The 15,131-nt window shown below is 36.2% G+C and overlaps 2 protein-coding genes across 2 annotated transcripts; one reads left to right on the top strand and one right to left on the bottom strand.

The window, feature by feature from the left end:
* Positions 1-498: 498 nt before the first annotated feature.
* Positions 499-3,441, top strand: LOC140761473 (GDSL esterase/lipase At1g20120-like). Its single transcript, XM_073098806.1, has 5 exons — positions 499-820; positions 1,155-1,285; positions 1,747-1,977; positions 2,612-2,867; positions 3,025-3,441. The coding sequence occupies exons 1-5, from the start codon at positions 538-540 to the stop codon at positions 3,213-3,215; spliced, it is 1,092 nt and encodes a 363-aa protein (XP_072954907.1). The 5' UTR covers positions 499-537; the 3' UTR covers positions 3,216-3,441.
* Positions 3,442-11,519: 8,078 nt separating this feature from the next.
* LOC140761460 (GDSL esterase/lipase At1g20120-like) lies at positions 11,520-14,519 on the bottom strand. The gene is made up of 5 exons (XM_073098791.1): positions 14,084-14,519; positions 13,502-13,632; positions 12,809-13,039; positions 11,925-12,180; positions 11,520-11,767 (listed from the first exon to the last, which is right to left on the bottom strand). Exons 1-5 carry the CDS (start codon positions 14,364-14,366, stop codon positions 11,577-11,579), a joined length of 1,092 nt encoding a protein of 363 aa, XP_072954892.1. The 5' UTR covers positions 14,367-14,519; the 3' UTR covers positions 11,520-11,576.
* Between the last annotated feature and the right edge of the window lie 612 nt (positions 14,520-15,131).

Below are 15,131 nucleotides of genomic sequence, written 5' to 3'. Positions count from 1 at the left end.
AACAAAATTTGACCCGAATCTGTTCATTTTGAAACTTCTAAAAAAGGTTCTCCAAATCTTTAAACTCTCTCAGAAGTGAAGATCTCGTCTGGACATGATTTCTTCTCTCTTCCTTTTTTTTTCCTTTTGTGATCCTCGTTGTAAATCCACTCTTTGAGAAGATTAACACCTTTGGTGTGTTTCTTTCTTAGAGAATAGTTGTGAAAAAAGTGGGAGAGCATCCTTAGTTTGTGAGAGGGAGATTAGATCTATAGTTTCTTTCTCAACCCACCTTAGCTTCCTAATGTGACTTCTTCAAACCAAAAAGACAACGGAACTAAACAAACTTGTTTAACTAATTCAACTACATATGCAACAAACTATTCTAACTAATCCCACCAATTATGCATGACTCCGAAGTCCAGAATGCGCAAATATTGAGTGTACGTGATGTTTAGCTTGACGTACTTACTATGATTTACGTCTAGTTCAACCTCCTCTTATTCGACCAGGAGTCAACTTTAATTGAACCCCAACGAGAAAACCAACAAACTTAGCATGGCATCCATTATCTCTTTGCAAAGATATAATATTCCTCTGAAAACTCTTTCCGTTCTAATCATTCTCTTCCTTCAACTTCTCCATGACCGAACACGCCGGATCAGTAGTAAGCCCGCCGTACCGGCTGTTCTCGTCTTCGGCGACTCGGTCGTCGACCCCGGGAATAACAACTATATTACCACCCCAGTCAAGGGCAACTTCCCCCCCTACGGCAAGGATTTTCCCGGGCATGAAGCTACCGGGAGGTTCTCCAATGGAAAGATCACCCCGGACATGATGGGTAAGAAAGCAAAATTCTATATTGGAATATATAATTTACCCCGGGAGGTTTTCCTTCCATTGCCTCAAAACACGTTAAGTTAATTTTGACCAGATAATTATTGACGGAATAGAGAATTAATTGGTAAATATGAAGACTAAAACACCTAAAAATATCCCTCAGCAAATTTGCCTACTGGTAACTATCCATCAGAATCTTTTTGAGATAATAAAAGTAAAATGTAGGAGTAGAATAATAAATAATTGTATGCTAAGGTCTTAATAATATTAAAGCGAAGAATAGGGTGGTAGAGTTGATGCCATGCATTCACGTTGATTTGGACTCTTCGGTCCAGCTTCTGCTCTTGGGGTGAAGGAGTTGGTGCCTGCATATCTTGACACCAGGCTTGTAGATCAAGACCTTCTCACCGGAGTAAGTTTTGCTTCGGCTGCATCTGGATTTGATCCTCTTACATCTACAATAGCGGTATGTTAAATATATCTTATTTCATTTCATAACCTGCGTTTCAATAATTAATGGGTGCTTCTTTTTTTTTCATTGTTTTTATGTATATCCTTATAAAGATATACTCTTCAAAACACTTAGATTTTTGTATGAATACTCGTTAAAACCATTAGTTTTTGTATGGATATATACCTTCGAATCTAAATAATCGTTTAAATTTCATCTTTACTATTATTTGCACACATTCCTTTCAGTTAAGAGTATTCAAATTTAATTCTATGAAGTTATGTAGTTCTGGACTATGGTAATGTGATAAAGTTTATTTATGATGGAAAAAATTACTTCTGATGGGAGGAGGCAATTTAAGATTTACTTAGAAAAAGTACTCGTCTTTTTCAACTATTAAATTAGAAAGAAATTTTCTCATATACATCTAATATTTTTTGAGTTATGACTGCTTTGTTTCTTTCTTTTAATTCCAGTTGGCCATACCAATGATGAAGCAACTAGACATGTTCAAAGAATACAAGGAGAAATTAAGAAAAATTGCAGGCGAAAAAAAGGCTGCAAGCATCATATCTGAGAGCCTATACATGGTGTGCTCAGGGAACAATGATGTGGCTGAGTACTTCTTCGATCCTCTTAGGAGGCCAATTAAAGATATAGCAACTTACAGCGAATTTTTGATGCAAACTGCTTCAGGCTTTCTCCAGGTGACATCGGTTCTACTTGTATTTGTTTAGTAAGAGCTATAGATATTGATATCACACAGAACTATAAACAAATTTCAAAATTTTGAAATGCTACCCCTCTGAATTCTCCTATGTTGTAGTAATTTTGTGATTAATTTAAACTAACCAATCTCTAATAAAACAGTAGCTGAGATAGACATATTTCGTCAAGGATACTGTGTTTACTATTTAAAATATCTAAAATACTCCTCCTCCTTTCTTCATTTGGCATAACTACTAGCCCTAATGGCTGACATTTTAAGTTAAATTGAGATCTAGATTGCCTCGAGCTGTTTCATTTGATGGAGAGAATATGATTGAAGAAAAGTGAGTTAGGGAAGTCAAAATTTCTCTTATTTATATAGAACTTTTAGAAGAGAATATTAGAGAAAGCGACAAAAATTGGAATCTAACGGCCACCTTTTTTTCTTCTCTCGAATGGTAAAGAGGAAACGAGGGAAAGGAAGAAAAATGCTGAGTCTTTCTTTCACTACTCTTCTTTCTTTCGTACATCAAAATAGGAGGAGCAAAATTATGAATATAAATTGTTGTTAAGATTGAAATTGGTTAAATGATAGATGTCAAGATTCTTAGATGACTATTCTGCTTTCTGTAGGAGTTGGTCAATCTTGGAGCAAGAAGAGTTGGTGTCACCGGATTGCCGCCAATTGGATGTCTACCATCACAAAGAACTCTTGCAGGAGGAGTCCTCAGAAGGTGTGCTGCCAATCGCAATGATCTTGCAAAGAAGTACAATGAAAAGTTGAAGAGAGAATTAAATCGGCTTACTGCCAAAGATTCAGGAACAAAACTCATATATGTTGACATGTACTCAGTCTTACTTGACCTAATTCAGAAACCCCAGAAATATGGTAAGTTTTACTACAAGTGCAGCAAAAATATAAAGTTGAAGTTTGAAAAATACCCATCATATACTTCCATGGCCATTAATTTGTCTTCAAATTGACTTCAGCCATTAACTTCCTAATCAAGTTGAGTTTTCTAAGGTTTTTGTACACTGAATTGCAGGGTTTCGAGTGTCAAAAAGGGGTTGTTGTGGGACAGGAACATTGGAGGTTGGAAAACTGTGTAACAGATTATGTCATGTTTGCTCCAATGTGTCAGAGTATTTGTTCTGGGATAGCTACCACCCAACCGAGAGAGCATACAAGATCATTGTGGATAAGATTATTCAAAGAGATCTCCACTTGCTACTCTAAGAAGCATGTATGTTTGAATTAGGCATAATTATTTGAAGTGAATCAATTTTCATCAAACTTTTTTGTTGCTTTCTTTGGTGATAATTGATTAGGAGGCCTGCCTTCATATAACCTCCAAAGTTCTATCTTCAAGAGTTACCGCAGAAAACAAAGAAGGGATTGATTTCACCTTTTATAGATATACTGTAATTCGAAACTTATTTTGAAGATAGTTTTTGAATGTAAATTAACAGTAATAGGTGAAAGACATTATAAGGAAGAAAACTACTCAAAAGCATGACATGCAAAAATTTTGGAAAAACACCCTAGTAAGTGAAGGTAAAAAATCAACGATTCTTTATCTAGGATCAAATCAAACATTATAATCAATCAGCAATCATAGGATGATTTACAGACTACGTATTGATATGCATGACTATATTTATAATAACTTGCAAAACTCTCCTTGGTTAGGTCGGATCGCATCATGAGGACATTGTGCTTGATGGATTGAGAATCTATTTATTTTTCAATTAGTGTATATTTATTTTTTATGTAAGTCACTAAGGCAATTCTAATTAAGTCATATAAATCACTAAGACAAGTTTAATTAAGTTGTGTAAGCCTCTAATGCAAGTCATATTTTGAGTCGTGTTAGCCTTTATGGCTAGTCCGATTAAGACTCATTATACCCGACCTCTATATATAAAGAGGTCGTGCTTTTTTGTTTATTCATCCAAGCGTCTAAGGATTGAAAAATTATTTTAATCTCGAGTTTCTTTTTAGGAGTCAGAGTAAGATAATATAGGAGTAAAAGTAAATTAACCATAACCATTTATTTTTCTACGAATAGATCTAATTTAGAACGCTATTTCTACCTCTAAATCATAGTCATCATCACCTTTATGAGCCATCCTATCTTACAGCCATCCACCACCACCTTTGGTTGTCCACCACCCTCCGACAACCGCCGCAATGTCAGATAATTACTAATCTATCAATTTTTAACCTTTCTCTATTATTTTAATTTTATCTTTTCACTCCAATCTCGGAATGATGTGAAACTAAAGTCATTAGATCCATGACTTCCGAGGCTTTCTCTTATAAAAATTTAATAATTTATTACGTCTAGATCGTTCAAAACTTGATTTGTAGCATTCCTTTACTTGGTTTGAAATATTAATTACCCTCGAGATCGTTAGCTTGTCTCTATGACCGGCAACAATTACAGACACCAGTTCTCTTAGAAGTCCACTAGGACAAAACCATTTAGGTAGCATCAACCACCTAAGCTTGTAAGTAAATTCCATAGTTTGGTAATTGGTTCTCAAATATTATCTGCAGTCAAGGTTAAAAGTTTAAAAGTTTACTTAACTAGATATGAAATTTTAGGTTGCTATAATACAGGAATTATTAGAATCTAGCAGTTTGAACTTTTAGAGTAGTTAGTTAAGTTAATGTAAAAGGTGTCCATACATAATGATTTCTTCAAGATTGGATTCAAAAAGTGCCAATGTGAGAACATATACTCTTCTCCTTTTAGAACTACAAGAGTACTTTACGTTGATGATTGCTCTTCACATTTAATAGTCCAAATTTTGTGAAGCTTTAAAGATAAGTATAATGTTTGAATTTCTATTTGAATGACTTCTTGATGATTCCGTAGACTTGCTCAAAATGTTAATGGAGATCGAATAAGATATTAGGTATTGTGGCTCTCAAGTACATGAGACTACTGACACAACTTGTATAAAAAGTAGTATCAATATGTTTAGAATCATCTTGCTTGATTAATTAATTTTAAGCCTTGCAACCTCCATAGGTGTGTTTCAGGACAAGCACCTTCTATTCGAAATCCTTTCAGAGATATGTTGGGTACTTCCTATGGTATTATTGATGGACTATTTTTCGAATTTATTTGGCAATTTGGTATAAGAGCGGGGTTTATAAAGTCTAGCCGATAATCAAGAGCACAATAATCCCAATAAGGTACTTAGAAATAATGACTAGCGAGACACTACAATATTATTACTTGAATTGGTCAGGCCAATGGCATCCTAAATATATAGGTGGGATCGCATACATACATACATACATATTGATACACTTAGTTAGGATCTCTTCTTATTGCATTAGTTATTTATTTTTATTAAAATAAATTCCTGTAGGTCGCATTCGAATGCAGGAAGGGTCGCGTTCGAACGCCATTGTGAATGCCTGCATTAGGTTATCAAATACAGAGAATGCATATTGTGCGTTCGAACGCCTGCATTGGATTCACACATACAGAGATGGAGCTTTTGGGTGTGTTCGAACGCGATCGAGCGTGTTCGAACGCGATCTACGGGAATCCTCTAGAATTAGGGTTTCATATTATTTTAGGACTTGTTAGCTAGTCTCTATAAATATGTGGATGGCAGCCAATTTTATTATGCTATTGGATTATTAATTTCTTGCCTCCTATCTTCTCTCTAGACTCTCTCTCCCTCCTCCCTCTTCACCATCCTTCTATCTCTACCGTTGGCAAGATTTCTTCTAACTTCTAATCTCCCTTGATTGTCGAGTCACCCCTTTTCTTTGGGATCTCGACCACTTCGTTCCCTTCGTCTACAACTCTTAACCACATCCACCATCCACCTTTATTTCCATACCCATCCATAACCCTAACATCCACTCCACCCGTCACCACCACCATCACCCATGTTATTCTGTATTTTCCTCCCTACTACAGTTCAAATCTGCGAAGGGCGTAAATATGAAAGTTGTAGATCAGGAAGTTATGAATCTAACCCAATTGGTTTCGTAATTTTTTGAGTATTGAAAAATATCTGAAAAGTATTTTCTCAAGATTGTGTGGATTGATTCCTATAATACATTCAGATCTTGAAGGAATCGTTGCGTAGCCTATCTTTGGTACAAGAACATATCAAGTAATATTAGAGCAGGCGAACCTCAGACATCTATTAATGGTTGAAATAAGAAAGATGATATTAATAAGGAGACCTATGGAGAGCACACCGACAAGGGAGGACTCAATCGCAATGATCTTGCAAAGAAGTACAATGAAAAGTTAAAGAGAATTAAATCAGCTTACTGCCAAAGATTCAAGAACAAAACTCATATATGTTGACATGTACTCAGTCTTACTTGACCTAATTCAGAAACCCCAGAAATATGGTAAGTTTTACTACGAGTGTAGCAAAAATATAAAGTTGAAGTTTGAAAAATACCCATCATATACTTCCATGGTCATTAATTTGTCTTCAGATTGACTTCAGCCATTAACTTCCTACCATCCACAGACGGGCGGCCAAACCGAGGTGGTTAATCGAGACATTGAGCAGTATTTGAGGTGCTTTGTTGAAGAGATGCCGAGACGATGGTTGGAGTTTTTACTGTAGACAGAGTGATCTTATAACATCGCCTACCATAGCAGCATTAGCATAACTCTATTTGAGGTGGTGTATGGACGCACGGCTCCGACGTTACGTGCTTATGATTCAGTGGCATCTGCAGATCAGACGGAGGTGGACTTAGCGTTGATAGATAGAGATGCCACATTGAGGAGGTTGCATGCTTATGTTAAACTTGCTCAAAATTGTATGAAGTAAGTTTATGATCGTAGCCATAGGGAGCAGGAGTTCGACATCAGTAGTTGGGTGTTTGTGAGGGTACAGCCGTATTGACAGGTGACCTTGCATCCAATGCGTAACCAAAAGTTAGTACATCGCTACTTTGGTCCGTTTTAGGCGCCGTAGCATATTGGTCTGGTTGCATATCGTTTAATGCTACCGGAGGGGTCGAGAGTGCATCTTGTCTTCCATGATTCATTGCTGAGAGAGCGTATTGGAGATCATGAGATCATTGGATCAATTCTACTTGAGCCATTTGAGGAGATAGAAATCATAAAGCTAGTTTGTGTCCTTGTTAGGCACCAACGACAACATGGTACTAGATTGGAGATGGAAATTCTAGTTGAGTGGCTTGGCAAGCCATCTGATGAGACGATAGGGGAGTTGAAGACTGACATTTTGGAGCATTTTCCTAACTTTTCACCTTAAGAACAAGGTGGGGGAAGCGTGGTGGGCTGATACACTTAGTTAGGATCTTTTCTTATTGTGTTAGTTGTTTATTTTCATTAAAATAAAATTCCTATAGGTTGCGTTTAAATGCCTTTGCAAACACCTACATCAGGTTCACAAATACAGAGAATGCATATTGTGCATTCGAACGTGGTCGGGCGAGTTCAAACACCCACGTTCGAATGCCTGCATCGCGTTCGCACATACAGAGAACGTCTTTTAGTGTGTTCGAACGCGATCGGTCGGAATCCTCTAGAATTAGGGTTACATATTGTTTTTAAATTTGTTGGCTAGCCTCAATAAATATGTGGATGGCAGCCAACTTCATTATGCTATTGAATTATTGATTTTCTTATCTCCTATCTTCTCTCTAGACTCTCTTGCTCCTCTCTCTTCATCATCCTTCCACCTCTACCATTGGCAAGATTTCTCCTGACTTCTAATCTCCTTCGTCTGTTGAGTCACCCCTCTTCTTTGGGATCTCGACCACTTCGTTCCCTTCGTCTATATTTCTTAATCACATCCACCATCTATCTGCATCTCCATACCCATCCATAACCCTAACATCCACTTCACTCGTCACCACCACCATCACTCACGTTATTTCGTATTGTCATCCCAATTTCAATTCGAATATGCAAAAGGCATAAATACAAAAGTTGTGGATCAGGAAGTTACGAATCTAATCCACTTGGTTTTGTAATGTATGACTATCGGACAATATTTGACGAATATTTTCCCACGGTTGCCCGAACTGATTCCTATAACACATCCAGATCTTGAGGGAATCGTTGCATAGCCTATCTTTGGTACGAGAACCCTTCATTACTTTTAAACCCAGCATATTGCACATTTGTATCATATAACCAAGATCTCTTTAAAAGAATATGATGGCATGCTTTCATGGGAATAACATCGCACCAAATAGATTACTTGACATCCTTACCCTAGGAGATTGTCATCAAGCAACAATGCATGGATGAGATGGATGTATCATTTATCCAGCTGAGTCAATAAGGCTGCAAATATCTCTCCATTAGAAACTACAGCTTCTACACTTGTTCTTATGGGGCTGCATTCATGCCAATGCCATAGTCAATTATCATGTTCATGGCACTATATTGGTATACGAGTCTTTAGATTCTTCCTACTGTTGGCTTGTAAGGATATGCCTCTTGGGAAAAGCCGAGAGATTATGTCTAGTAGTTAAAGTTCCACTATTAACTTATTCTCTCATTTGGCATAATTATCTCTAAAAATTTAATTAGAGAGGGCATTCATGTAGACATTAAGAGAATTAAATTGATGAGAGATATTAGATACCTAATGTGCTAAGTTGAATAGAATTTCATCAAGTTATTGTTGTATCATGTACTTTTTCCATAATTCTCTCCAGAGTTGGAACTTATAGTTATAGATTGAAAATTGCTCGATTAGGCTATGATACTAAACTGACACAATCGGAATAGGTCATCAAATTATTCTCTTCAAGGATAGGATAAGATATGATAAATGGATAGCATAGTTTTTCTAACACATGTTATTAATCTAAAACAAATTTAATAAACAAATTCTATTCTAAGACAACTCTAAAAGATAAAACTCATACTCTAAGACATCTCTAAAAGATATAAAACTCTTACTATAAGATATATTATGAGTATAATCTCAATTAGGACTAAAAATAAGTCTAACATGGACTCTATAACATAAATCTAAATCCGATTTAGAAGTATACTGTGATGAACATTCGAATAAGGCAATATGCAAATTTCTTACATCAATTTCTTTTCGTCCGGTAAGAATTTGACTTCGACAAATTTGTTGCATGATGCGATCCAACCAACTTTGATACCACTAATGATGTGAACCAACAAAGGATAGCAACCAAATTAGCCTTAGATAGCAATAGGGCTTCGAATAGGCTATTCTAGATGTAATGTGCATTAGGCTTTGTGGGTGTGCACCTAGCTAGCTTTATCAATCTCGGTGTCTAAAGGCAATGCGCATTGAGCCTAGCAGGTGCAAACTAAGGGTTGAAGAGCTAGTTCGGTTTATTTGTTTTACTGGTGCATACAGAACTTTAGGTAGTGCATCTAGGGATTGAGAGATGTCGATTGATGGTGCTTGGACCCTATGTATGGCTGTAGAAGGGCTTGACTTGGTGAAAGAAAGATTTAGGATTTAGATACGATAGATAGATAGCTTGGGCTAATGAGGATGATGGTGGAAGACGGCAAGGTATGAAGATATGATGAGATCAGAGATATAGGCTAGTCGTGGGGTGGAGGTGATGATGGAGTGGAGGTCTAGTAGGATGAGGTGGCTAGGTAAGAGATGGTGGTGGTAGCTTGATGATGAGGTAGATCACTAAAGACCATGATTGGGCTGTGGTAGTAGTAAGGGCAACAACAAGAACCATATAGAAAGTAGAGATGACTAAGACAAAGAAAAACGAGGATGGAGAAGTTAGAGACGAAAGAGACACAGAGCTAAGAGAAATAGAGAGATATATATAAGAAAAAGGTAATCTATTCAATAATTCAATGTATGCTTAAGATACGAGTCATAATGCCTTATTTATAGGAAATACAAGAAAGAGTCTTAAGATAACTAAAACCAAACTAGAATCAAACTAATAAGATGATCCTACTAAATAGAGTCCAAATTTGAACAAGGCTAAATACCAAAAACATAGATCACAAAATTGCTAATTTAGCTTCTCTAGTTTCATATTTTCCATATGTCGTATAGATATTTTCTAGAAATTAGACATTCTATAAATTCATATAATTCAAGACTCACGCTAATTTGGACTTGGACTCAGTTCAGACATATTAATCCACCATGCTTTCGTTCACCTTTATTCTCAAGATGAGAATCGCATCATTTAGTCCGATGGTCGAACCAACCCATGCACAAACTTACTAGCAAATGTCAACCGTAATCGCATGTGATGGATCTAGATCCTGCTCGTCTGTTGTAGCCGTGTGTGGCTGAGGGATGCCCCTCTCATTTGCAGTTGTTAATGGTGCTTTTTTAGGTTGGTCATCCCAAAGCTTCTCCTTTATTACTGTAGTTGTGTCGAAGACGTCCGCAAGAAAACATGGACAAGTTACCTACATAACAGCTTGGATGTTACGGTTGAGTCCTTCCATGAAATTGTCACCTAGGATTCACGAGTTATGGGCCTAGGTGTTGGAAGTAACTCAACTTGGCTAGGGAAGATCTAGGGCAAGCCAAAAGCAAGGTTTGTGTGCCCATAGACTTGGTACACAAAAATATTAATATTCTAGGTTTCCAATATTTCTCTTAGTTAAAAGTATTTTTGTTTATTCTATTAGTTAAGAGTTGGATCTAGAGAAGACTTAAGCTATATGAGGGTTTCCAATCAGATATTATGGGTGTGCACCTAACCTATAGAAACTGAACCATACTGTTTTGACTTTATTTTACTTTCATTTTTAAAACTTCTTCTTACGATCATTCTTCTACAAGTCATATATATATATATGTCTTGATCTAATATTGAAATTAGATTATACACCAAATTTCAATGCATTTCGTGTTTACGAACTTGTTATACATAATTTAAAAAACAAAACAATACCTATAGTTACTATTTTCAAGTTATGAAATCAATGCAAAATGGAGACCACAAGGATCATGGATAACGTTTCATTTGCAGATTTCTTGTAACTAGGAGCAACAGTAAAAGTTTCTGTCTGATGCTACTTAGAGGTTTCATCTTGGTAGACATTGTGATTGTTGCTATCTTAAGGGTCACTAAGACAAGCTAATAATCTCGAGGGTAATTGATATTTCAAACCAACTAGAGGAAGCTCATAGCAACGGAATCATACAAGTTATTACAAATATAGTTATGCATATCAATAGGCAGTCTGTAAATCATCTTGTAATTGCTGATTGATTATAATGTTTGATTTGATCCTAGATAAAGAATCGTTGATTTTTTACGTTCACTTACTAGGGTGTTTTTCCACGTAAAATTTTTGCATGTCGTGCTTTTGAGTAGTTTTCTTCCTTATAATGTCTTTCACCTATTGATGTTAATTTACATTCAAAAACTATCTTCAAAATAAGTTTCGAATTACAGTATATCTATAAAAGGTGGAATCAATCCCTTCATTGTTTTCTGCGGTAGCTCTTGAAGATAGAACTTTGGAGGTTATATGAAGGTAGGCCTCCTAATTAATTATCACCAGAGAAAGCAACAAAAAAGTTTGATGAAAATTGATTCACTTCAAATAATTATGCCTAATTCAAACATACATGCTTCTTAGAGTAGCAAGTGGAGATCTCTTTGAATAATCTTATCCACAATGATCTTGTATGCTCTCTCGGTTGGGTGGTAGCTATCCCAGAACAAATACTCTGACACATTGGAGCAAACATGACATAATCTGTTACACAGTTTTGCAACCTCCAATGTTCCTGTCCCACAACAACCCCTTTTTGACACTCGAAACCCTGCAATTCAGTGTACAAAAACCTTAGAAAACTCAACTTGATTAGGAAGTTAATGGCTGAAGTCAATCTGAAGACAAATTAATGACCATGGAAGTATATGATGGGTATTTTTCAAACTTCAACTTTATATTTTTGCTACACTCATAGTAAAACTTACCATATTTCTGGGGTTTCTGAATTAGGTCAAGTAAGACTGAGTACATGTCAACATATATGAGTTTTGTTCCTGAATCTTTGGCAGTAAGCCGATTTAATTCTCTCTTCAACTTTTCATTGTACTTCTTTGCAAGATCATTACGATTGGCAGCACACCTTCTGAGGACTCCTCCTGCAAGAGTTCTTTGTGATGGTAGACATCCAATTGGCGGCAATCCGGTGACACCAACTCTTCTTGCTCCAAGATTGACCAACTCCTACAGAAAGCAGAATAGTCATCTAAGAATCTTGACATCTATCATTTAACCAATTTCAATCTTAACAACAATTTATATCGATAATTTTGCTCCTCCTATTTTGATGTACGAAAGAAAGAAGTGAAGGAAAGACTCAGCATTTTTCTTCCTTTCCCTCCTTTCCTCTTTACCATTCGAGAGAAAAAAAAAGGTGGCCGTTAGATTCCAATTTTTGTCGCTTTCTCTAATATTCTCTTCTAAAAGTTCTATCTAAATAAGAGAAACTTTGTCTTCCCTAACTCACTTTTCTTCAATCATATTCTCTCCATCAAATGAAACAGCTCGAGGCAATCTAGATCTCAATTTAACTTAAAATGTCAGCCATTAGGGCTAGTAGTTATGCCAAATGAAAAAAGGAGGAGGAGTATTTTAGATATTTTAAATAGTAAACACAGTATCCTTGACGAAATATGTCTATCTCAGCTACTGTTTTATTAGAGATTGGTTAGTTTAAATTAATCACAAAATTACTACAACATAGGAGAATTCAGAGGGGTAGCATTTCAAAATTTTGAAATTTGTTTATAGTTCTGTGTGATATCAATATCTATAGCTCTTACTAAACAAATACAAGTAGAACCGATGTCACCTGGAGAAAGCCTGAAGCAGTTTGCATCAAAAATTCGCTGTAAGTTGCTATATCTTTTATTGGCCTCCTAAGAGGATCAAGGAAGTACTCAGCCACATCATTGCTCCCTGAGCACACCATGTATAGGCTCTCAGATATGATGCTTGCAGCCTTTTTTTCGCCTGCAATTTTTCTTAATTTCTCCTTGTATTCTTTGAACATGTCTAGTTGCTTCATCATTGGTATGGCCAACTGGAATTAAAAGAAAGAAACAAAGCAGTCATAACTCAAAAAATATTAGATGTATATGAGAAATTTTTTTTCTAATTTAATAGTTGAAAAAGACGAGTACTTTTTCTAAGTAAATCCTAAATTGCCTCCTCCCATCAGAAGTAATTTTTTCCATCATAAATAAACTTTATCACATTACCATAGTCCAGAACTACACAACTTCATGGAACTAAATTTGAATACTCTTAACTGAAAGGAATGTGTGCAAATAATAGTAAAGATGAAATTTAAACAATTATTTAGATTCGAAGGTATATATCCATACAAAAACTAATGGTTTTAACGAGTATTCATACAAAAATCTAAGTGTTTCGAAGAGTATATCTTTATAAGGATATACATAAAAACAATGAAAAAAAGAAGAAGCACCCATTAATTTTTGAAACGCAGGTTATGAAATGAAATAAGATATATTTGGCATACCGCTATTGTTGATGTAAGAGGATCAAATCCAGATGCAGCCGAAGCAAAACTTACTCCGGTGAGAAGGTCTTGATCTACAAGTCTGGTGTCAAGATATGCAGGCACCAACTCCTTCACCCCAAGAGCAGAAGCTGTATAGAGCTTAAATACATGGCTTTACAAATGAATGCATAAATAGAAGCTACCTACTTGTGTATATATAAAAACACCATATTCTTCGCTTCTATTATTATTAACATCTTAGTGTATATAGGTATTTGTACTTGGACTACTGCATTTTACTTTTAGTGCCTGAAAAACATTGAGTTAAATTTACTACATATGTATTATGACCAAGGTACCACCTTTAAGAAGGAATCATTGTCCTTAGTAGGAAAATTTATGAAAAGGGATATTTAGTTTTTGTATTAACAATTACATATGAAACATTTTCTATTCCTTCAACAATTGTCAAGTTATATTTAACACAAGGTGTTTTGGGGCCAAATGATAAATATCTATGTGATAGAGTGTTAACGATAATAAAAGCAAAATACTGGGTATAGATCGTATATCTCTCTATATAGAATTTCGCCCTGTTACCCATCATGTCCGGAGTGATCCTTCCATTGGAGAACCTCCCGGTAGCTTCATGCCCGGGGAAATCCTTGCCGTAAGGGGGGAAGTTTCCCTTGGCTGGGGTGTCGATATAGTTGTTATTCCCGGGGTCGACGACGGAATCGCCGAAGACAATAACAGCCGGTACCGCGGGCCTGCTACTACTCCGGCGTGCTCGGTCCGGGAGAAGTTGAAGCAGGAAAATGATTAGAGTAGAAATAGTTTTCAGAGGAATGTTATATCTTGGCAAAGAGATAATGGATGCCATGCTAAATTTGTTGGTCTCCTCGTGTGGTTCAATTTAAGTTGACTCCTAGTCGAATAAGAAGAGGTTGAACGAGATAGAGATGGTTTGGTTGGTCTTTATACTACCTTCGCCGAAGCATATAAGATGGAATTTAGTTTTGAATCAGATGTGAGAGTATCCGAGAGAGAGATACCATGCTATACATCACCTACACTCAACACCATCTTCATTTGAGCATTCTGCACTTCTCGAACCCTTGTGTTACTTGTCTGTCTAGTCATGCATAATTGGTGGGATTAGTTAGAATAGTTTGTTGCATATCTAGTTGGATTAGTTAAATAACTTTGTTTCATTTACGTAAATTTTTATTTTGAACAAGTCACGTTACGAAGTTAAGGTGAGTCGAGAAAGTGGGAAGTAGTTGCACATCTTCTATAAATTCGTAAGTTGTATTGCCATAAGATAGCAGAAATAAGATTACTCTTTTAGCATGTTTATTCCTTATTATCTTGGAGACCGGTTATCCTCGAACTTAACCATTTACTTCTCTTCATCTTTTCGTTCTCTTCCTATCCTATCAAAGTAGGGAAAAGCACTAGTGGTCACCTCTCAAATGCAACTGTTTATGGATTTCACGTCAGGTCATGCATTCTCTTCTGCAGCGGTACTTTTCGCCTCTTTCTTAGCTAGTCCTCGGCATTTTGGGACGAAAAAAGACTGAGAAGACTAATAATGCCTGAGTGTTTCTATTTCATTTGGAGGCTTTTGTAGGAGTTAAGATTTACC

Source organism: Typha angustifolia, chromosome 6 (assembly GCF_048772165.1).
Source record: "Typha angustifolia cultivar Huaian chromosome 6, ASM4877216v1, whole genome shotgun sequence".
Classification (NCBI taxonomy): Eukaryota; Viridiplantae; Streptophyta; class Magnoliopsida; order Poales; family Typhaceae; genus Typha; species Typha angustifolia.
This window is presented reverse-complemented; position numbering and strand designations above follow the sequence as displayed.